The 24557-nt window shown below is 44.6% G+C and overlaps 4 protein-coding genes across 4 annotated transcripts; 3 read left to right on the top strand and 1 right to left on the bottom strand.

The window, feature by feature from the left end:
• Positions 1–787: 787 nt before the first annotated feature.
• Positions 788–4740, top strand: LOC119286838 (uncharacterized sugar kinase slr0537-like). Its single transcript, XM_037566304.1, has 8 exons — positions 788–1110; positions 2813–3076; positions 3161–3232; positions 3331–3369; positions 3499–3606; positions 3701–3798; positions 3974–4085; positions 4267–4740. Exons 1-8 carry the CDS (start codon positions 931–933, stop codon positions 4513–4515), a joined length of 1122 nt encoding a protein of 373 aa, XP_037422201.1. The 5' UTR covers positions 788–930; the 3' UTR covers positions 4516–4740.
• A 1432-nt stretch (positions 4741–6172) lies between these two features.
• Positions 6173–9414, top strand: LOC119283665 (pentatricopeptide repeat-containing protein At3g47530-like). Its single transcript, XM_037563117.1, has 2 exons — positions 6173–8849; positions 8948–9414. Exon 1 carries the CDS (start codon positions 6173–6175, stop codon positions 7955–7957), a length of 1785 nt encoding a protein of 594 aa, XP_037419014.1. The 3' UTR covers positions 7958–8849; positions 8948–9414.
• Positions 9415–11171: 1757 nt separating this feature from the next.
• Positions 11172–13922, top strand: LOC119286839 (iron-sulfur assembly protein IscA-like 1, mitochondrial). The gene is made up of 3 exons (XM_037566306.1): positions 11172–11587; positions 13328–13445; positions 13537–13922. Exons 1-3 carry the CDS (start codon positions 11398–11400, stop codon positions 13628–13630), a joined length of 402 nt encoding a protein of 133 aa, XP_037422203.1. The 5' UTR covers positions 11172–11397; the 3' UTR covers positions 13631–13922.
• Positions 13923–15170: 1248 nt separating this feature from the next.
• LOC119286840 (histone H2B.1) lies at positions 15171–15869 on the bottom strand. Its single transcript, XM_037566307.1, has one exon. The coding sequence runs from the start codon at positions 15778–15780 to the stop codon at positions 15322–15324; it is 459 nt and encodes a 152-aa protein (XP_037422204.1). The 5' UTR covers positions 15781–15869; the 3' UTR covers positions 15171–15321.
• Between the last annotated feature and the right edge of the window lie 8688 nt (positions 15870–24557).

The following is a 24557-nucleotide window of genomic DNA, read 5'->3' on the forward strand; positions in this document are numbered from 1 at the left end:
GTCATGTTTTTTAAATTGCCAAACTTGTGGACAATTGGGAACTTATTTAGAGGTGGGCAATGCAACTTGGTAAGCAATCAATTGATAGCCAACATTTTTGGCTTTGTCCAAATGTTGGCAAACCAAATCTGGTATCAAAGCATGCATGCCCTTATGCTCTTTGCTGCAAATTATTATTTCCTCTGATCCAAAATAAGTGTCACGGTTTTGAACGAAGGTTAGTTCAATCTTAGTTCAAAACTGCGACACTTATTATGGATCGAAGGGAGTAATATTTTGTTATACAAAGAAGCCTACTAAACGAAAAATGTCATCCTAATAACCCCGAACTCAAATGCACCCTTATGAATAATAAAATAAATAAAATATAAATAAATTCATGAATATTGCTTTTACACAATAATCATTTTTATATTTTTGTATGGCTGCAAATTTTCATGATGAAATCACATTCATGGAGATTTGGAATATTTTTTTAACAAAATCAGCGCATTAAATTCTTTCAAAAATAGTCTTTTTGAAGTATTTCTTTTTGCCCAGAGCATCAATAATGTTTTTTCATGGAAATTTACAGGCACATAGAACATTTAACAATGTTTGCTGCGAAAAAAAGTCTTTTCTTAAATTTATTTGTCATTTTTAGGGTATTTGTCATTTTTTTATTATTAGGTGCATTTGAGCTCGAAATAAGAATGTGGCAAATATCTAATTTTCTCCGTCTAATCGTGACGCGACACGCGAGCCTCGTCCTCACCTCCTTGCTCTATATAAAACAGGGAGAACCCATCTTTCCTTCCAGGTTCCAACAGACTCCGACCGCCCCCGCCGCACAGCGCCACTCACACGCCGGCGGCGACCCTTCCCACCACCAAGGCCGGTGGGCGCGGAGGGAGGAGGGCCGCGGACCCAAGGAGCCCCGGAGAGGAAACCATGGGCGCCGAGGCAGAGCAGCAGCAGCAGCAGCAGCTTCTTCCTCCCTCCCCCCAGGCCGGCAAGGCGGACCCGCCGGCGGTGGTGGGGCTGCAGGTGTCGGCGCTGATCGACCACGTCGCACGCGTCGACTGGTCCCTCCTCGACCGCGTCCCCGGCGACCGCGGCGGCTCGCAGCAGGTCCACCCTGACCCTTCCCTCTCCCCAACGCTTTGTGCACACCGCCGTGATTCATCTCGCTAGAGTATGTACGCCGAGACGGACTGCCGCCCCGCTTTGTCTCCAATTATTGAGCTGCCGGTGGATCGCCATGTGCTCCTGCAACTCCCATGGGTTCAGCCTAAAAGAACTCTGCTCACTCTCAGAAGAAAACTGCGCCGCACCATACGTTTCTTGCTGTTCCTAGCTGCCGGCCATGTGATATTTGGATCTCCTGTCCCTGAAACAATATCGTGTGATATCCTTCACTCTCTATTGCAGAATTCCCCCTTTTCTCTGTCAAAAAGTTCATCTTACTGAACTGTTCGCCTGCTTAAAAATCAGCGGGCTTCCCCGTACATTTTTGTGATTCTCTTTGTTATTTTTGTGCCCTTCTTTGTTATGTGGGCGTCAGAGATTCTTCAGTATTCCTCAAAGCGTTTGACTTGCTAGTTTTGGCTTTGGGGGTTAGCTCAGTGCAGATTCTCCCCCTCCCATACCACTGTAGTCTTCCCTGCATTGAATTCAAATAAAAATAGTAAAGCACTACTTTGGGTAGATTCAGATACACAATACATTATGTGTTGTGTTGCTTTCATTGTTGAAAGGCTTGTTTATGGTTTGGCCTGCACACTTCTGGAATTGTCAAACAAGGATTCATGTCGTACAACCTGATTGGTCCACTGACTAGGTTATTTCATTTAGGTCTTGGGGTTGGTACATATTTTGTACCAGACCTCCCCTTGTCACTATCGCCTAGTGTTCTTGACCTTCCGTTTTACACAACATATAGTTGCCGGCTCAACATCTTGTCAGAATATATCGATAGTTATAGTGTCTCATTCTCATGTTTCAACTCCAGTTTCAATTGTGAACACAGAAAAGAGGTTCTTGAGAGAAATGAAGCAGAGTCTGCTTTTGATGACCTTGATACATCATTTTAAGACGCAGACATTCAGAACATTTTAATGCGCAGCTGCCGAGTCCTGTTGTCCTCTCTAGAATATGGTACTTACTCATTAGGAAACCATAATTTCACGATTCTGAGATTCCATCTTCGTCTTTAATTTGCTAACTTTGACATATGTATTTTCTCTAAATTATGGGATTTTATTATGCCTTTTAACACATGATGCCCGTGAAGTTTCAGTTGAGACGGCTAATTTGTATTAATCACACTCACTCCACCTATCAAATCATCTCCTGTCTTACTGAGGGACTGAGCTAGGTGATTCTACAACTCACCTTGCTGAAGCCTTGTCAAATTTACCCTGCAAAAATTAAACCTTGTCAACAACCTTCTTGTTGTTTTAGTACAAGTCCAAGAGAAAAGCATATTGGTTTAGGAAGTAGTATCCCGCAGCGCAAAAGCACTTTCACATGAAAAACAGTTTATAGGCAAACTTGATAATGAAAATTGAAAAGTGAAGATATAGTGTTTGTAGTCAACATTCATTCACTTCTTATAATAAATAGACTGAAGAACAGTGTATTTGTCCTTTTTTTTCCTATTTACGACTCTACATCATGCACTATTTCTTAAGAGTCGTGGATTGGCTGTGTGTAAAAACATTTAAAAAGAGACTGAGGGAGTAACTGATATGGCATTCCTATATGGGGATTGTGAACCTTACATTCATTTGTTATGTCATGAATTTACTTGACAATTGTATTGCGATCACAGGTATCTTTTGAGGAGTTGGATCATATTCTGAATGAAGTGAATGCCCTTATCCTTCCTTCCCATGACGACCCCTCTCCAGTAAGAACTATGGCTGGTGGTAGTGTTGCCAACACAGTTCGGGGTCTCTCAGCTGGTTTTGGGATATCAACTGGAATAATTGGAGCTCGTGGAGATGATGACCAGGGCATTTTGTTTGTCAACAACATGAGCTTTAGTGGCGTAGATCTCACAAGACTAAGGGCAAAAAAGGGGCACACTGCACAGGTAGTCTAAATTCCAAAGCCAACTTTATGTTATTCCCCTTATTTTGCTACTTAGTGGACAAGGCTGAAAAGAGTACCATTATAGTGTGCATGCTTGGTTGATGCAAGTGGCAATCGCACCATGCGCCCATGCCTATCTAGTGCAGTCAAGCTCCAGGTAACCCGTTGTTTGACTCAGTCTTAAATGTTAGTAGTAGTATATAGCTATTTTCTCTTAACAATCCTAATCTTGATTCACATTTGTCCATGTGACAGGCCAATGAGTTCACTAAGGAGGACTTCCAAGGCTCCAAGGTGGCTTCCTTTTCCTCTACAATCTGTGCACGCATGTTCCTTCATATATTGCTGCCCTGAAAGCAAATTCTGTAAAATGTATGTCTAACCTGGATATCTTTTTCATCATTGGGTACTGATGTGATGCAGTGGCTGGTTGTGAGATATGCACAACAAAACCTCGCTCAGATTATTGAGGCTATCAGGGTTGCAAAACAAGAAGGTCTCTCGGTATCATTAGATTTGGCTAGTTTTGAGGTTTGGCTACATCTTTAACGAGCCCATTGCTCAGTTGATTTTAATTTGCAAAAACAGTCAGATTTAGTTTCTTCGGTTTATCTCATTCGTGCAGATGGTTCGTGACTATAAGTCACAACTAATTGCCCTGTTGGAGACAGGCAACATTGACCTTTGTTTCGCCAATGAGGATGAAGCTAGGGAGATCATAGGGTGATTTTCTCTACTATTATAAATCATTGTATTTATGTAGGGAAAAAATAGATGGGGTAAATTCAAACTGAAAAGCAAATTCGTTTTCTTTCTTTCTGCAGCAAACTGTACATGGCCTTCTTTCATTCCCTTATTCTTAATTTCTTATGCATCTGATATTCATCTATATGTGCAGGGGAGGGCTGACATATGATCCAGAGGATGCACTTGCATTCTTGTCCAAGCACTGCAAATGGGCCGTTGTGACTCTCGCTTCAAAGGGGTGCATCGCAAAACATGGCAAGCAGGTGAGAGTCAAGCATCAAAAGCATCAACAATGTTCTTCCTATCTTCTGCCCATTGACAGCCAAGCAGTAGAGTGCCGATGCTAACCAGCATGTATATTTCCCTAGAAGCAAAAGAGAGATGCTAGCAGTAGTTGAGCCTGATTCAGCTTGTAGAGTTGAGCCAAATGATCTGTGCATGTAGGTGGTTCAGGTGCCGGCCATCGGGGAGAGCAACGCGGTGGATGCCACCGGTGCGGGCGACTTGTTTGCGAGCGGGTTCCTGTACGGGCTGGTGAAAGGGCTCCCCCTGGAGGAGTGCTGCAAGGTCGGTGTGTGCAGTGGCGGGTCGGTGGTCAGGGCCCTCGGCGGGGAGGTGAGGCCGGAGAACTGGCAGTGGATGTACAAGCAGATGCACGCCGGTGGGCTGCTGCTCCCGGAGCTCAAGAACTGAGCCTCGCCTATGCGAGAAAAAAACCTGTGTTCAGCCCCATTGGTTGGTTGATTGTATCGCTGATTGGAAGTGCTTGCTCCCATTGATCTCCCATGCGTGTATGGGAACGGGTAGGCACGTAGATGATGATTTGCTGGAGGTGAATGAAGAGATAAAATGAAAAGAACTGGTGTGGTATCATGCATGTGTCTGAATTTGAATTTGAATCTAAATTCGAACTTCTGACTGTGGTATGCTAAATGAACATAATGGTAGTCATCATTTAGTATATCAATGTTTATTACGATACCTCATCAAGAGGGTAGGGTTCCTGCGATTTCATAAAGAAGAATATAGTTGGCTTGGTTTATAAGTAAAACCAGGCCGAAAACCAAAACCACACAACAACTTGATTGATTAAGGGACAGTCAATCTAAAAACCCAACAATGACCACAAAAAAGGAAAAAGAAAGAGATAAAAACAAAAAAGGTGCCGCCGCCTGAAGTGGACCTCCACCGCCAACATGTCCGCTACTTGGAGTCTGAGACGCCTTCAAGAAGGAAGAACAATGCCCCTAGGCGTTGTCGTCTCCGGCATCGACTCTCGCCAACCAATAGAACTTTCACCCAGAAACCACCCACAAGTCCCTGCCGAACCTTGGGATAGGGCCCGATGGTGGCTCGATATTTGGCCACTTTTAGTAGAAGGTTTTGACATGGTTTTCACCGGGTTTTCGATATTTCTCGTGTCTTTCTAACGTTAACCATCCGAGAAAGAAGAAAACTTGTTTTTTCCTTTGTTGTTTAGAAAAAAATATTTTTGAAAGGAACCAATCAAGATCACATCGATTGAAGCCAAATGGAGCAACTTTTGTTGTGCATCAGTGCTTTCACAGTGCAAGACGACGTATGGTACAAGCACAATTGAACAAAATCGTTGAAATTCAAAAGAGTGCTAAAAGATACTTTTAATCCATGCACCAGTGTGTGTGTGTGTGTGTGTGTGTGTGTGTGTGTGTGTGTGTGTGTGTGTGTGTGTGTAAAGATATTTTCCCTCTTTCGTTAGTATAATCACACACAAAATATGTGGTTGCATCCATACAATCACACATCAAAATGCAACAACCAGGTATTTATTTGCCATGCATGTTCAGCCCATGCAAATCATGACTATAAAGTTAGTTCATTTGCTACTCTTAGCATCATCAAAAACAAAAAAAACTTAGACAAAATCATACAGTCATACACAAATGACAAGTTTACATACATAGTTACATACACAAATCAAAGTATCATACACATTCATAAAACAAAACCAACCCGTCACCATCCTCCAAACAGCTAATGTTTTTTACTTTGTTGAAATCATGGTGTCAACATAAATAACCACAAACTTTACGAAAATGATAATTTTCGAACGTTTGAATTTTAAGCATGGCAACCTGATCTTTTTTCATGGCAACTTTAGTTCACACGAGGTTGGCAAAATTGTCATGTTTGTCATCCCGCGTCGGTTGAAGTTTTCATGAAAAATGTTCGGAATGACATGCTTAAAATCCGAACGTTCGGGATTTATCGGGGTCCAAACTTTAAATACGAATCCATGATTTCTCATTTATCCGTGGACGCAAAAATTGAACGACGCCGTCACTCCCGCCCTCTCGTGCCACTGCCGCCCATGGCACTGGCGCCGCGTCTGTCGCGCGCCCTCCGCCCCGTCCCCTCCCCCTCCCCGTCCGCCGCCGCCGCCGCGCTCCTCGCCTCGGCATCGCCTCTCCCCGCGCGCCGCCTCCTCCAGCTCCACGCGCACCTGCTCCGCACGGGCGCCCTCCCCCTCGCACCCGCCGCCGCCTCCGCGTTCCTCTCCCTCGCGGCCGCCTCCCTCCCGCCCCTCCGCGCGCTCGCCGTCCTCCACCACCACCTCACCCCGGCCTCCGTCCCCTCCACCTTCTGCTGCAACTCCATCCTCCGCTCCCTCTCGGAGCCCGACGCCCTCGGCTTCCTCCGCCGCATGCGCGGCCTCGGGCGCCGCGGGAACGCCTTCTCCCTGGCCATCATCCTCAAGCCCTGCCGCACCCTCGCCCACGCACGCCAGCTGCACGCCAACATCGTGGCCGAGGGCCACCTCCGCGACGCCCTCCTGGCCACCTCGTTGATGCGGTCCTACGCTACCTGCGGTGCCGGGGACAGCGCACGTAAGGTGTTTGACGAAATGCTTGTCAGGGACGCCGTCGCGTGGAACGTTCTGATCACTTGCTATGCGAGGAATAAGAGGACGAAGGATACGCTGAGGCTGTTCGATGAGATGAGGAAAGGTGAGGGTGGGGCGGGGCCAGATGAGGTGACCTGCATTCTACTCCTCCAGGCATGCACGAGCCTGGGCGCGCTCGACTTCGGGGAGAAGATCTGGGAGTACGCGGTGGAACATGGTTATGGTGGTGAGCTGAAGGTGCGCAACTCGTTGATCACGATGTACACGAGGTGCGGGTGTGTGGAGAAGGCGTACCAGGTTTTCTGTGAGACTCCTCGGAAGAGTGTGGTCACATGGAGTGCGATGATCTCAGGATTCGCAGCAAATGGCTTCGGGGAGGATGCTATCTCGGCATTTGAGGAAATGGGTAGATCAGGTGTTGCTCCTGATGCGCAGACTTTTACTGGTGTGCTCTCTGCATGCAGCCATAGCGGGTTGGTTGATGAGGGTTTCAGGTTTTTTGATATGATGCGCTGTGAGTATCAGATGATGCCAAATGTTCGCCATTATGGGTGCATTGTTGATCTAATGGGCCGTGCAGGGTTACTTGATGAGGCATACCACCTTGTGGTTGAAGAGATGAAGGTTGCACCTGATGCAACGATTTGGCGAACTCTTCTTGGTGCATGCCGGGTTCATGGTCATGTTGATCTTGGAGAGAAGGTCATTAGTCATCTAATTGAACTGAAAGCGCAGCAAGCTGGAGATTATGTTCTCCTGTTAAATACCTATGCGTCAGTTGGGGATTGGATAAAGGTAGCGGAAGTTAGGAAGTTGATGAAGGAGAATGGAATCCAAACTACTCCTGGCTGCACAACAGTAGAGCTTAACGGTGAGCTCCATGAATTTATTGCAGACGATGATTCACATCCAAGAAAGACTGAGATTTACAGGAAGCTTGATGAGATAAACAGACATTTAAGAATTGCTGGTTATGTTCCAAATGTGTCATCTGAGTTGCATGATTTGGATTCAGAGGGGAAGGAATGTGCCCTGACCTATCACAGTGAGAAGCTAGCAATTGCTTTTGCACTTCTTGTGATGCCACAACGCAGACCAATACGACTGGCAAAGAATCTCCGTGTTTGTGTAGACTGCCACAATTTCACGAAGGTATTTTCTGGTGTTTATAACCGATTAGTGATTGTAAGAGACAGAACCCGATTTCATCATTTCGAGGGTGGCCAATGTTCATGCAATGATTATTGGTAGAGCATCCGTGCTTTTCTGTTGCATTCATTTGTGATGGATAACAAAGATTTGAAGTGTCCATGCACATTTGGATGTCAGGACCTCAACTTTGCAACCTTGATACCAAATGAACCTTGATGACCAGATGTGATGTGATTCGGTGATTTTGAGGCATTCTACTATCAGAGCATATGGACGCAATTCCACAAGACGAAAAAACATAAGTTGCTTAAATGCAGTCACATATGTATGCAGGGTCTTCCCTAGAACAGTGATGTCCGAGACTTGGCAGTGATTTAGTTAGAAAGACTGTACATGCTGCTTATAGGAGCACTCTTGTAATAAGCATGCTGTGTTGACATGCAATATAGAATATCCTTGGCTAAAAGCAGAGCAGGAGCGATGATGGATCGTGTCAGTTTCTTGTTGGTCTGACACATCAGGTTTCGGTGACAAGCACTACAAACGCAAACAGTAAGCAATTTACACTAATTTGTGTTTGTTGCATGTGTGGACCTCTTAGCAGATAATATAGCCAATATTTGTATGTCTGAGAAATGTGACTGAGCATGGCTATTTCAGTTTGGCAGCACTGATTATATTAAAATCAAGTCAGTAAACCTCCATACCAGATTTTCAAGGGCCATTGGCATTATATGTATGACAGTGACACAATGTTGAAATGCAAGGCGCTCAATTGCAGTCATGTGAACAAGTTGAAAATACATGGTTTATTGATTCCCCATAAAGTAATACTTTGAACAGCAACACCAGTATCCTTCTGCATTTTCTTTGACAGCAAACTGGCACCTAAATATTTTGCTTTAATTGAGAAGTCGCCCAGGGCCTAACACCAGGATGTTTGGGTAATTCAGCTGGGTTTCGAAGTCTCACTCCTTGCCTAGTCACCCAGGTAATGTGAATTTCGCCTGCATTCTTGTCTGCAGGCATAGCATTCTTGTCTGTGGCGAAAACCCGAGCTTGCTGTACTGACCAATTCTGTTTCAGCAGTAGCTCCCAGACTCGATGAATTCATGATCGTTGATGTGATACTCAAGAGCTTCACAATCAGATAGCAGGAGATGCATTTTCCACCGACACTGTTTACTTTTCATTTGATGCTATGCCTGCAGTAAACTACATATCTTAGGGGGTTTTTTTTGCGGGTCATCTTTACCCCCTGCCTGCTGTTTGGCAAACCTGACGATTGCTTTAGTGATCCGTCACCTTCGATGTTTGAAGCCTGAACACCTATATTATTGTTTTTCGGCAGCGGCAAAACGGAAGTTCCAGGGGTGCTTGTTTGCTGATTGATATTTACAGATGTAATGTAATTGGCAAGTAGTACTACCTCCGTTCCAAAATAAGTGTCGTGCTTTTAGTTCAAGTTCTGTTACTTATTTTTGAAACGGAACTTGAACTAAAACCATGAAAACGGAGGGAGTATTAAACACTGTGTCTATGGTGCATCAGTTTCAACCCGGGTAAATTCTCTCACTTTGAGCAACTCTATCAGAGTCGCTGTATTGGCAGCCTCTATAACGCGTACGGAACACACCACATATGCATATGGAGGAGGCTGATGAGATGATGTGCAAGCTCAGGGTCGTCATATTGGCTGTCTCCAAATTGTGGGAATCACTTGCCAATGGGACATCTTTTTTCCCTAAAATCCCTGTCATCCCAACTTGAGGTGTGGGGTGGGGAGGGGGCGCTTAGGTAAGAAATGACCAGATACAAAACGTTATTTATGCATATCACTACATGCGTACTCTAAACCAAGAAGGAAATCAAAGGCGAATAAAATTGTCCAAACATGAATTTACAATTGTCGCTCAGCCTCCTGTTAAGAGGACAAAGTATGGGGAGGGGGGTCGCAAGCGGGCGCGAGGGTATCCACTTGCGTGTGAACGGCATCGTGATTGCCAAAGGGTCATGTACTCATGTCATGTAGGCAAAGCTTCTTGGGACGCGGGAGCGAAGGCACGATCAAGTTGAAATCATCATGCCAACGCTGTGTGGTAGACGTGGTTGCCAGAAGGTCACGTCATCCTAGCATAGCTTCTTAACACGCGGGAGCGAAGGCACTTGCGAGTTTTTTTAACAGAACGGTGCCGGATTGAAAATGACATTGTTCTTGTGCTTCCAAAGGTGCTAACGACAGAGCAACATGAACATGGATGCCAACGTGTCATCACGGTGGTGGCCAACGACAAAGTAGCAAGATAGGGATATCATCCCCAAGCCAGTGGAGTCACCCCTCCACCCTCCCAATGGACAGAGTGGAGATGGTGCAACAACCTGAGGAGGAGGCACTCATTGTGGGTGGCAATGGAGCGAACGACAAGGCCACCCTCCTCCTTTAGTGGCAAACGGACCCTCCAGGCAACAAGGTATTGAGCCCTTGACACCCGCTCAACATTTGCCAAAGAAAGGAGCGGTGAAATGTGTGCATCGCTTTACCGACAGATGGATGAAGCTTCACCGCCTTCATCACATACACTAGAAGGGCATCAAGGACCGCGTTGATTAGCACAATTCTACCGCCAACTAGGGAGGTATATGTCTACCTTGGGATGGGGTGAAGGCGTCTATCTTGATTGCTTGATCTTCTCACACGACCGCCATGTGTGTGTGTGTGTGGGGGGGGGAGGGGTATGTTTGGAGGAAGTCCTTCATGTTACACCCAAGGATCTGAGCAACTTCATCGAGCACACCATCATCAACATGCATGAGTACCAAAGTGCTTTGGCCGAAGTTACTCCCTCCATTCCAATGGACAAGGTGTTCATGTTTTTCAGTGTTTAACTTTGATTATCAATTATACTGGTAATATATAAATTATGTGACTTCAAAATTATACCATAAATTCTTCAAATATGAATTCAATGATATAACTTTTGCCGCACGTAACTCACATTTTGTTTGTTAAACTGATGGTCAAACATTGATTTTTAAAATGTATGTGTGCCTTATACTGTATCCACTAAAATGAAGGGAGTAATATTTAAGCCGGTTGCCGAAGGCAAACTTGTCGAGGAGGAGGGGTTTTTTTTTCTATGAATTTCTGGCACGAAAGAAATGTTGAAGAGAGACTAGAAAAATCGAGAATCCAAGAAAAACTATAAAGTGACAAGCAGCTAAAAAAAGACTAAATCCAAGTTGATGGGCCGAATGGGTCTGGCCCAGAGGAACCAATAACCTGAGCAGTTTCCAGACGCCTCCGTCCATCCCAAATTCGTCCGTCCATTCGTCGAAAGGGGATTACGGCTCCACGCCAGCGCGCCCCGGCACCGCCGATCCAGCCGCGCCGCTGCCGCCGGCCCCCTCGATCGGAGGCCTCGGAAGGAGAGCAGGCGCGCCAGGAGGGGGGAGATCCGGGACGCCCCGGCGTAATCCTGCCGTGCAAGGCTCTTCCTGCCGAGACGAATCGTACGTGCCTGCCGCCGCGCCGGCGAACCATGTCGTCGTCCGCGTTGAGGGCCGCGGGGCAGAGGGCGGGGGCCGCGGCCCGTAAGCAGGCGCTCACCCTGACGGAGGCCGCGGCGGCCAGGGTGCGCCACCTCCTCGACCTCAGGCAGCGGCCCTACCTGCGCCTTGGCGTCAAGGCGCGCGGCTGCAACGGCCTGTCCTACACGCTCAATTACGCCGGTATGCTAGCTTCGCGTTTCCAGCGTATTGGTTTCATGTTGAGATTCCCTTGTTGCTGGTGGTTCGGTATTTTAGAGCAATGGAGATACCAAGCTCTGCATCTTGCAAAGAATTATTCGGAGAACTCTGCAATTTTACAGAGATATATACAGCGAGCCTAATGATTAACTGGCCTGATAAATTAATCCTCACATGCCATTTAGTAAGATCGCGGTACAAGTTTCAGAGGGGGGAAGGTGAACATATTCATACGTTAAAATTGCATGTCATATTGCCCGGTGTTGCTGCTCCAACGCATGAGTTTCAAGTTAATTAGTTCAGCATTTCAGAGGCATGAAGCGCTTTGCATCTTGCAAAATATCATGCAGAAACTCTTCAATGTTACAGCAATTTACGCGCCAAACCTAGTGAATTAAATTGCCAGATAATCTGTCTAAACCTAGTGAGTTTAATGGCCACATAAGCTGGCCAAACATTGTGAATTAAATGGCCAGATAATATCACCAAACTTAGTGAATTAATTTGTCAGGTAATCTCTCGTTGGTATACCATTTCTTGAGATTGTTGTATAAGTGCCAGAGGAGAGGAAGTGAACATTCATATTTGTAAGTTAATATTTGGAATCGTCGCTATATTGCTTAGCCCTGCCTCCATCCTCCAACATCTAATATGCAGGGTTCCATGCTGTATATTTTGTTTGCTAAAATGTTTGTTATGTTTATGGCCAAGCCATGATGTTTAGTATTCTGAACTTTCGTTTGATATGTAGGCCGCGCTGTTCAACTCATACCATTTTCAGTTTTCTTAGTAACATCTGGTTGAACAATTTCTCCGATTATTAGTTCGCCGATCTAATGTTTTTGCCCGGCCTGTGTCATAAAAAGCCTTGCCCTTATGTACAATTATGCAGCCTTGTTCAGATGTTGGTACAGATTAGTGAGCCGTGCCCAGCAAGAAAACACCGATACTTCCAGCAACCAGTATATCTGTATTGAATACCGTATCCGATACAGATTCTTTCTCGATATGTCCCCAATACCTCTCAGGCTCCCCTAAATATATGCTACAAATTAGTGGTGCCGGTGGTGGGCTTCTTTCCCCGGTCCTCCAGCTCCCCTTCCCCCCACTCTCCTGTAGAATTCTATCTAATGGAAGGCTGCTGATTTCCTCTTCCTCCCTTTCTCTCTAACTGAACTTTTATGTTTGCTAAATTGCTGCTACTGTTTGGCTGTTGGTTCTTGCTTTTGTTGGAATCATGGATAAGAAGATACTGGACTGCACTGGCTAAATATATGCTAAATGACTTGATGCTTAATTGTTAACATATTTTTATATATTATTTTTCAAAAATAGTCAAACTTAGACCTGTATTGGCACTTTTCAGAAATGACATATTTACGTATCCATACCGCCCCGATACGGATACGTGCATCCGCATAGGTGCAATCTAGGTGCCCAGCATGGAACACATTACTTTTTAATAAATAAATCAATCTATTGAGCTTAATTTCCCAAACCAAGAATGCATATCAACTGTAGCATTAGTCAGATGTTGGTACAGATTAATGGGGTACTGGTGTTATCCATAGATAGATCAATCTTTTGAGCCTAAGATTTCCCAAGACAAGAATAAATATCACTGTACCATCATCCTATTATTGTGCAGATTGAACTAGCTTCTACATTTTCCATTGTTTGTTTTCTGCTGTCCATGCTAAAAAAGAATCTCTCCTTGTTCAGAAGAAAAAGGGAAGTTCGATGAGCTTGTTGAAGAGAAGGGTGTGAAAGTGCTGATTGACCCCAAGGCCCTGATGCATGTGATCGGCACCAAGATGGACTTCGTCGACGATCCACTGAGGTGCGGTCTCTAGTTTCTGTGCAGAACATGCTTGTTTTCGACCTCCATTGGCCTACCTCTTGTTGGTTACTGATGGTGGCGTGTGTTGCAGGTCAGAGTTTGTGTTCATAAACCCGAACTCGAAAGGGGAGTGTGGATGCGGTGAATCTTTCATGACTACGGGCAGCAAAGGATCTACGTCATGATGCGTCATGCGATGATGTAAATAGAGCGAAGCATGTGCAGTGGTGGCTCTAGTTACTGATATAATTTTGTCTTGGAAAGCAACGGCCATTGTAAGCTTGTTGCGCTTGCATCCAGGTAGTGAACACTGCAGTGGATTTAATCACGTGATGGATGAACCAGCTTGTTACCGGTACTCTTACATTCATCTTGGCCCCGTGTTGTTGATACGTTCACTAATTCTTGTTTGGGAACATACCGAGTGCATGATAATCAAAATAAACACAGCAACATTTCTTCTTTTGCTGTTTTGATACAAAGCCGTCTGGTGTTTTTTCGGCTGGAAATAAAGGCTTGTATCTATGGCATCTATCTTCTCTATCTTCTTTAAAAGTGAATCGTGAGTTCTTGCTTGTTTGAAAATTTATGTATGGAAATTGAGCTAGATCTGGGATGAACCAAGGTCGAATTCTTGGCAGACCTGGAACTGAAATTGAACAGCTGCAGCAGAAGCCAGGCACATAGCACTGGAACTCGTAACATATGCTGATATTACTGACAGTACATGATGGGATCGATTGCTGAAAATCGCATATTTTCATAGATTGTTTTCCGTTAGCAGAAAGTACGAAGCGCACACACTTGAAGATTGCATATTCTCATAGTGCTGTTGGTTCAGTATGTGGCAACATGGCGCAGAGGCAATATATGTTGTTTCAGTTGGTTCTCAGAGGCATGTGTTAGCAGGATAGCACTTCTGAAAGCCCTTGACATATAGTACAATGGGAGTAGAGAGATGCTTAGAAAAATAAATCGAATTTTTCTGAAGCACCGGTGCCTATTTATACAGAAAAGACGCTTAGTTAAAAATGCTTAGTTAAGCGTCTATCCTGTACAAATAAGCATTGATGCTTAAAGAAAGTCTGATGCCTAAATGGCATGAGTTTCTCCATTCTGAAAGCTGCCAGGATAAATTCTTCAGGCAATTACTAGACAAAAAATCATAGAGCATACAGCGCACCCTCTGAATTAGCACCGTACAAGTACAAAGCAATGCCTGAACTGCACCACCAAGAGAAATTGCCTGAATACTACTGCCAGTACAAAAAATGAATGTGCGATTAGGACATGAAGCATAGCACGGTTTCTATCAGTCAAAGCGCAAACAAATATAGTGCTTTAGAGAAACTGTAAAAACAAAATAGTAATGGAACAGAAATCCTATCCCTGAAACACAGTTTCGGTCGGATCCGTCAAGCAGAAATTTCAGAACTGCGGTTGGCGCGGACACGATTTGAAGAGATCATGAACAACTTCTCCCTCCCGATTTGAAGAGAGATAACAATTGATCTAAGGAGCGAGTGAACTTCCCGCCAATTGATTTGTCATTTCTTATTCACGAAATTCAACGGCGAAGATCGCGTACCGTTCTAGCAAATTCAACGGCGAAGCAGAACCGCCGAGAGAAATTCACTTCTCCCGCAAAGGAAAGCAGAGTCTGAATCCCCATGGAAATTAGAAGGATGGGCACTTGCTTCGTGAATCAAGATCACAAGACGAGAAGAAATTAAGACGAACATGTAGTACCGAACATTGAGGCAGGCACCGTTACTATTTCTCGAGATCCAGAAACATCACGGTGCGATTCTTACACGATTACACGGCCACAAACACACCCGGACAGCTAACTACGAGACACAGGAGCAGGAGCACTCTACGAGGAGGTGAACTTGGTGACGGCCTTGGTGCCCTCGGAGACGGCGTGCTTGGCGAGCTCGCCGGGGAGGACGAGGCGGACGGAGGTCTGGATCTCCCGGGACGTGATGGTGGGCTTCTTGTTGTACCGCGCCAGCTTGGCGGCCTCGCCGGCGAGCTTCTCGAAGATGTCGTTGATGAAGGAGTTCATGATGGACATGGCCTTGGAGGAGATGCCGATGTCGGGGTGAACCTGCTTCAGCACCTTGAAGATGTAGATCTTGTACGTCTCCACGCTCTTCTTGGCCTTCTTCTTGCCCTTCTTGTCGCCGCCCTCCTTGGCGGCGGACTTCCCCGCCGGCAGCCGCTTCTCCGCCTTGGGCTTCTTCCCGGCGGGCGTCTTCTCCGCCTTCTCCGCCGCGGGCTCCTCCTCCGCGGGCTTCTTCGCCGCCGGCTTCTTCTCGGCCTTGGGCGCCATGGGTGCTGACGGTGCGGCGGGCTGGGGTTTGGTTTCGCCGGAGGATGTGTGGGAGTTGTGGGGATTGCAGATGAGATGTGGGAAGACGGGGAGGGGGGCGGGGAATTTTATAGATGGGAGAGGCGAGAGCTGATTGGCGGAGGGGTGGTGCCGCGGATCGATGACGTCAATCGATATCAGCCGTTCGCCGCTGTTGGGATGGACGGGCTGGATGCGTTTCGACGCGGATCGCTGACCTGGCTAAATTGTGGGCGGGCGGCAGGTGTGCTTCCGCGCGCGCTCTGGCAGAATTTTGGAGGGAAGACCCGCGGGCGCGAATTTTACACAGAAATTTTGGGTGTTCGCCCGGTTTGTATTGAGCAATAGTACAGTGAGTTTTTTTAATCAAAAATGAGATTTATTAATTACTCCCTCCGTCCTAAAATATAAGAACGTTTTTTACACTAGCATAGTGTAAAAATCATTCTTATATTTTAGGACAGAGGGAGTACTATTGTTTTTACAAAAAGGGATTTATTAATCATTAGAGCATGTATAGCCCGACTGGGAAATCCAGCCCCTAAACATCCGTGAACATGCCTCGTGGCGACCCCGGACAACCCTTCAAAAGTCCTGCGAACAACCACACTTCTCATGTCAAAATCCTCAAATTCAAGTAAATTCATGCACGTTAATCATATAGCACAAATTCATCACAAACTCAACAATCAAAGCAAAATAAATTACAATTCAACAATTTAGAGACTCCTCGTCATCTCCCTGATCTCATCCGGGACTCCGAACTACCTTTGGTACATCAAAACACAAAAACTCATAATACCGACCGTCATCGAACTTTAAGCGTGCGGACCCTACGGGTGCGAGAACTATGTAGACATGACCGAGACACGTCTCCAGTCAATAACCAATAACGGAACCTGGATGCTCATATTGGCTCCCACATATTCTACGAGGGTCTTTATCGGTCAAACCGCATAACAACATACGTTGTTCCCTTTGTCGTCGGTATGTTACTTGCCCAAGATTTGATCATCGGTATCTCAATACCTAGTTCAATCTCGTTACCGGCAAGTCTTTTTACTCGTTCCGTAATACATCATTCCGCAACTAACTCATTAGTTACAATACTTGCAAGGCTTATAGTGATGTGCATTACCGAGTGGGCCCAGAGATACCTCTTCGACAATCGGAGTGACAAATCCTAATATCAAAATATGCCAACTCAACAAGTACCTTCGGAGACACCTGTAGAGCACATTTATAATCACCCAGTTACGTTGTGACGTTTGGTAGCACACAAAGTGTTCCTCCGGTAAACGGGAGTTGCATAATCTCATAATCATAGGAACATGTATATGAAGGAAATATGCCCTAGAGGCAATAATAAAGTTATTATTTATTTCCTTATATCATGATAAATGTTTATTATTCATGCTAGAATTGTATTAACCGAAAACATAATACATGTGTGAATACATAGACAAACATAGTGTCACTAGTATGCCTCTACTTGACTAGCTCGTTGATCAAAGATGGTTATGTTTCCTAACCATAGACATGAGTTGTCATTTTATTAACGGGATCACATCATTAGGAGAATGATGTGATTGACTTGACCCTTTTTCGTTAGCTTAGCACTTGATCGTTTAGTTTGTTGCTATTGCTTTCTTCATGACTTATACATGTTCCTATGACTATGAGATTATGCAACTCCCGTTTACCGGAGGAACACTTTGTGTGCTACCAAACGTCACAACATAACTGGGTGATTATAAAGGTGCTCTATAGGTGTCTCCGAAGGTACTTGTTGGGTTGGCGTATTTCGAGATTAGGATTTGTCACTGCGATTGTCGGAGAGCTATCTCTCGGCCCTCTCGGTAATGCACATCACATAAGCCTTGCAAGCATTGCAACTAATAAGTTAGTTGCGGGATGATGTATTACGGAACGAGTAAAGAGACTTGCCGGTAACGAGATTGAACTAGGTATTGAGATACCGATGATCAAATCTTGGGCAAGTAACATACCGATGACAAAGGGAACAACATATGTTGTTATGCGGTCTGACCGATAAAAGATCTTCGTAGAATATGTGGGAGCCAATATGAACATCTAGGTTACGCTATTGGTTATTGACCGGAGACGTGTCTTGGTCATGTCTACATTGTTCTCGAACCCGTAGGGTCCGCACGCTTAACGTTATGATGACAATTTCATTATGAGTTTATATATTTTGATGTACTGAAGGTTGTTCAGAGTCCCAGATATGATCACGGACATGACGAGGAGTCTCGAAATGGTCGAGACATAAAGATCGATATATTGGACGGCTATATTCGGACACCGGAAGTGTTTCAGGTGATTTCGGAGAAAACCGGAGTGCCGGAAGGGTTACCGGAACCCCCCGGGGAAGTATTGGGCCTTAGTGGGCCTGAGAGGAGAGAGAGGGCAGCAGCCCAGGAGGTGGCACGCCCCTCCCATGGGGAGTCCGAATTGGACTAGGGGAGGGGGGCGCGGCCTCTCTTTCCCTCTCCCTCCCCCTCTCTTTCCTTCCCCCTTCCCTCTTCCTAGTTGGACTAGGAAAGGGGAGTCCTACTCCTACTAGGAGGAGGACTCCCCCCTCCTTGGCGCGCCTCAAGGGCCGGGCGCCCTCCTCCCCTTGCTCCTTTATATACAGGGGCAGGGGGGCACCTCTAGACACACAAGTTGATCTTCGTGATCGTTCTCTTAGCCGTGTGCGGTGCCCCCCCTCCACCATAATCCTTGATAATATTGTAGCGGTGCTTAGGCGAAGCCCTGCGCCGGTAGAACATCAAGATCGTCACCACGCCGTCGTGCTGATGGAACTCTTCCCCGACACTTTGCTGGATCGGAGTCCGGGGATCGTCATTGAGCTGAACGTGTGCTAGAACTCGTAGGTGCCGTAGTTTCGGTGCTTGATCGGTCGGGTCGTGAAGACGTACGACTACATCAACCGCGTTGTTCTAACGCTTCCGCTTCCGGTCTACGAGGGTACGTAGACAACACTCTCCCCTCTCGTTGCTATGCATCACCATGATCTTGCGTGTGCGTAGGAATTTTTTTGAAATTACTACGTTTCCCAACAGTGGCATCCGAGCCTAGGTTTTATGCGTTGATGTTGTGCACGAGTAGAACACAAGTGAGTTGTGGGCGATATAAGTCATACTGCTTACCAGCATGTCATACTTTGGTTCGGCGGTATTGTTGGATGAAGCGGCCCGGACCGACATTACGCGTACGCTTACGCGAGACTGGTTCTACCGACGTGCTTTGCACACAGGTGGCTGGCGGGTGTCAGTTTCTCCAACTTTAGTTGAACCAAGTGTGGCTACGCCCGGTCCTTGCGAAGGTTAAAACATCACCAACTTGACAAACTATCGTTGTGGTTTTGATGCGTAGGTAAGAACGATTCTTGCTAAGCCCGTAGCAGCCACGTAAAACTTGCAAACACAAAGTAGAGGACGTCTAACTTGTTTTTGCAGGGCATGTTGTGATGTGATATGGTCAAGACATGATGCTAAATTTTATTGTATGAGATGATCATGTTTTGTAACCGAGTTATCGGCAACTAGCAGGAGCCATATGGTTGTCGCTTTATTGTATGCAATGCAATTGTGTTGTAATGCTTTACTTTATCACTAAGCGGTAGCGATAGTCGTGGAAGTATAAGATTGGTGAGACGACAACGATGCTACGATGGTGATCAAGGTGTCGCGCCGGTGACGATGGTGATCATGACGGTGTTTCGAAGATCGAGACCACAAGCACAAGATGATGATGGTCATATCATATCACTTATATTGATTGCATGTGATGTTTATCTTTTATGCATCTTATCTTGCTTTGATTGACGGTAGCATTATAAGATGATCCCTCACTAAATTATCAAAGTATTAGTGTTCCCCCCGAGTATGCACCGTTGCGAAAGTTTTTCGTGCTGAGACACCACGTGATGATCGGGTGTGATAGGCTCTATGTTCAAATACAACGGGTGCAAAACAGTTGCACACGCGGAATACTCAGGTTTAACTTGACGAGCCTAGCATATAACAGATATGGCCTCGGAACACGAAGACCGAAAGGTTGAGCGTGAATCATATAGTAGATATGATCAACATATTGATGTTCACCATTGATACTACTCAATCTCACGTGATGATCGGACATGGTTTAGTTGATTTGGATCACGTGATCACTTAGAGGATTAGAGGGATATCTTTCTAAGTGGGAGTTCTTAAGTAATATGATTAATTGAACTTAAATTTATCATGAACTTAGTACCTAGTACTATCTTGCTTGTCTATGTTTGATTGCAGATAGATGGCTCGTGTTGTTGTTCCGTTGAATTTTAATGCGTTCCTTGAGGAAGCAAAGTTGAAAGATGATGGTAGCAATTACACGGACTGGGTCCGTAACTTGAGGATTATCCTCATTGCTACACAGAAGAATTACGTCCTGGAAGCACCGCTAAGTGCCAAGCCTGCTGTAGGAACAACACCAGATGTTATGAACGTCTGGCAGAGCAAAGCTGATGACTACTCGATAGTTCAGTGTGCCATGCTTTACGGCTTAGAACCGGGTCTTCAACAACGTTTTAAACGTCATGGAGCATATGAGATGTTCCAGGAGTTGAAGTTAATATTTCAAGCAAATGCCCGGATTGAGAGATATGAAGTCTCCAATAAGTTCTATAGCTGCAAGATGGAGGAGAATAGTTCTGTCAGTGAACATATACTCAAAATGTCTGGGTATCATAATCACTTGACTCAACTGGGGGTTAATCTTCCTGTTGATAGTGTCATTGACGGAGTTCTTCAATCACTGCCACCAAGCTACAAAACCTTCGTGATGAACTATAATATGCAAGGGATGAATAAGACTATTCCTGAGCTCTTCGCAATGCTAAAAGCCGCGGAGGTAGAAATCAAGAAGGAGCATCAAGTGTTGATGGTCAATAAGACCACCAGTTTCAAGAAAAAGGGCAAAGGGAAGAAGAAAGGGAACTTCAAGAAGAACAACAAACAAGTTGCTGCTCAGGAGAAGAAACCCAAGTCTGGACCTAAGCCTGAAACTGAGTGCTTCTACTGCAAGCAGACTGGTCACTTGAAGCGGAACTGCCCCAAGTATTTGGCGGATAAGAAGGATGGCAAAGTGAACAAAGGTATATGTGATATACATGTTATTGATGTGTACCTTACTAATGCTCGCAATAGCACCTGTGTATTTGATACTGGTTCTGTTGCTAACATTTGCAACTCAAAACAGGGGCTACAGATCAAGCAAAGATTGGCTAAGGACGAGGTGACGATGCGCGTGGGAAATGGTTCCAAAGTCGATGTGATTGCGGTCGGCACGCTACCTCTACATCTACCTTCAAGATTAATATTAGACCTAAATAATTATTATTTGGTGCCAGCATTGAGCATGAACATTATATCTGGATCTTGTTTGATGCGAGACGGTTATTCATTTAAATCAGAGAATAATGGTTGTTCTATTTATATGAGTAATATCTTTTATGGTCATGCACCCTTGAAGAGTGGTCTATTTTTGATGAATCTCGATAGTAGTGATACACATATTCATAATGTTGAAATCAAAAGATGCAGAGTTGATAATGATAGTGCAACTTATTTGTGGCACTGCCGTTTAGGTCATATCGGTATAAAGCCAATGAAGAAACTCCATACTGATGGACTTTTGGAACCACTTGATTATGAATCACTTGGTACTTGCGAACCGTGCCTCATGGGTAAGATGACTAAAACGCCGTTCTCCGGTACTATGGAGAGAGCAACGGATTTGTTGGAATCATACATACAGATGTATGTGGTCCAATGAATGTTGAGGCTCATGGCGGATATCGTTATTTTCTCACCGTCACAGATGATTTAAGCAGATATGGGTATATCTACTTAATGAAACATAAGTCTAAAACATTTGAAAAGTTCAAAGAATTTCAGAGTGAAGTTGAAAATCATCGTAACAAGAAAATAAAGTTTGTACGATCTGATCGTGGAGGAGAATATTTGAGTTACGAGTTTGGTCTACATTTGAAACAATGCGGAATAGTTTCGCAACTAACGCCACCCGGAACACCACAACGTAATGGTGTGTCCGAACGTCGTAATCATACTTTATTAGATATGGTGCGATCTATGATGTCTCTTACTGATTTACCGTTATCATTTTGGGGTTATGCTTTAGAGACGACTGCATTCATGTTAAATAGGACACCATCGAAATCCGTTGAGACGACGCCTTATGAACTATGGTTTGGCAAGAACCAAAGTTGTCGTTTCTGAAAGTTTGGGGCTGTGATGCTTATGTGAAAAAGCTTCAACCTGATAAGCTCGAACCCAAATAGGAGAAATGTGTCTTCATAGGATACCCAAAGGAGACTGTTGGGTACACCTTCTATCACAGATCCGAAGGCAAGACTTTTGTTGCTAAATTCGGAGTTTTTCTAGAGAAGGAGTTTCTCTTGAAAGAAGTGAGTGGGAGAAAAGTAGAACTTGATGAGGTAACTGTACCTACTCCCTTATTGGAAAGTAGTACATCACAGAAACCGGTTTCTGTCACACCTACACCAATTAGTGAGGAAGCTAATGATAGTGATCATGAAACTTCAGATCAAGTTACTACCGAACCTCGTAGATCAACCAGAGTAAGATCCGCACCAGAGTGGTGCGGTAATCCTGTTTTGGAAGTCATGCTACTAGATCATGATGAACCTATGAACTATGAAGAAGCGATGGTGAGCCCAGATTCCACAAAATGGCTAGAAGCCATGAAATCTGAGATGTGATCCATGTATGAGAACAAAGTGTGGACTTTGGTTGATTTGCCCATTGATCGGCAAGCAATTGAGAATAAATGGATCTTCAAGAAGAAGACTGACGCTGACGGTAATGTTACTGTCTATAAAGCTCGACTTGTTGCAAAAGGTTTTCGACAAGTTCAAGGGATTGACTATGATGAGACCTTCTCACCCGCAGCGATGCTTAAGTCTGTCCGAATCATGTTAGCAATTGCCACATTTTATGATTATGAAATTTGGCAAATGGATGTCAAAACTGCATTCCTGAATGGATTTCTGGAAGAAGAGTTGTATATGATGCAACCAGAAGGTTTTGTCGATCCAAAGGGAGCTAACAAAGTGTGCAAGCTCCAGCGATCCATTTATGGACTGGTGCAAGCCTCTCGGAGTTGGAATAAACGCTTTGATAGTGTGATCAAAGCATTTGGTTTTGTACAGACTTTTGGAGAAGCCTGTATTTACAAGAAAGTGAGTGGGAGCTCTGTAGCATTTCTGATATTATATGTGGATGACATATTATTGATTGGAAATGATATGGAATTTCTGAATAGCATAAAGGGATACTTGAATAAGAGTTTTTCAATGAAAGACCTCGGTGAAGCTGCTTACATATTGGGCATTAAGATCTATAGAGGCAGATCAAGACGCTTAATTGGACTTTCACAAAGCACATACCTTGACAAGGTTTTGAAGAAGTTCAAAATGGATCAAGCAAAGAAAGGGTTCTTGCCTGTGTTACAAGGTGTGAAATTGAGTAAGACTCAATGTCCGACCACCGCAGAAGATAGAGAGAAAATGAAAGATGTTCCCTATGCTTCAGCCATAGGCTCTATCATGTATGCAATGTTGTGTACCAGACCTAATGTGTGCCTTGCTATAAGTCTAGCAGGGAGGTACCAAAGTAATCCAGGAGTGGATCACTGGACAGCGGTCAAGAACATCCTGAAATACCTGAAAAGGACTAAGGATATGTTTCTCATATATGGAGGTGACAAAGAGCTCATCGTAAATGGTTACGTTGATGCAAGCTTTGACACTGATCCGGACGATTCAAAATCACAAACCGGATATGTGTTTTTACTGAACGGTGGAGCTGTCAGTTGGTGCAGTTCTAAACAAAGCGTCGTTGCGGGATCTACATGTGAAGCAGAGTACATGTCTGCTTCGGAAGCAGCAAATGAAGGAGTCTGGATGAAGGAGTTCATATCCGATCTAGGTGTCATACCTAGTGCATCGGGTCCATTGAAAATCTTTTGTGACAATACTGGTGCAATTGCCTTGGCAAAAGGAATCCAGATTTCACAAGAGAACCAAGCACATTAAGAGACGCTTCAATACCATTCGGGATTTAGTCCAAGTGGGAGACATAGAAATTTGCAAGATACATACGGATCTGAATGTTGCAGACCCGCTGACTAAGCCTCTTCCACAAGCAAAACATGATCAGCACCAAGGCTCCATGGGTGTTAGAATCATTACTGTGTAATCTAGATTATTGACTCTAGTGCAAGTGGGAGACTGAAGGAAATATGCCCTAGAGGCAATAATAAAGTTATTATTTATTTCCTTATATCATGATAAATGTTTATTATTCATGCTAGAATTGTATTAACCGGAAACATAATACATGTGTGAATACATAGACAAACATAGTGTCACTAGTATGCCTCTACTTGACTAGCTCGTTGATCAAAGATGGTTATGTTTCCTAACCATGTACATGAGTTGTCATTTGATTAACGGGATCACATCATTAGGAGAATGGTGTGATTGACTTGACCATTTTTTGTTAGCTTAGCACTTGATCGTTTAGTTTGTTGCTATTGCTTTCTTCATGACTTATACATGTTCCTATGACTATGAGATTATGCAACTCCCATTTACCGGAGGAATACTTTGTGTGCTACCAAACGTCACAACATAACTGGGTGATTAT

The sequence above is a fragment of the Triticum dicoccoides genome, chromosome 4A, assembly GCF_002162155.2.
Source record: "Triticum dicoccoides isolate Atlit2015 ecotype Zavitan chromosome 4A, WEW_v2.0, whole genome shotgun sequence".
NCBI lineage: Eukaryota > Viridiplantae > Streptophyta > Magnoliopsida > Poales > Poaceae > Triticum > Triticum dicoccoides.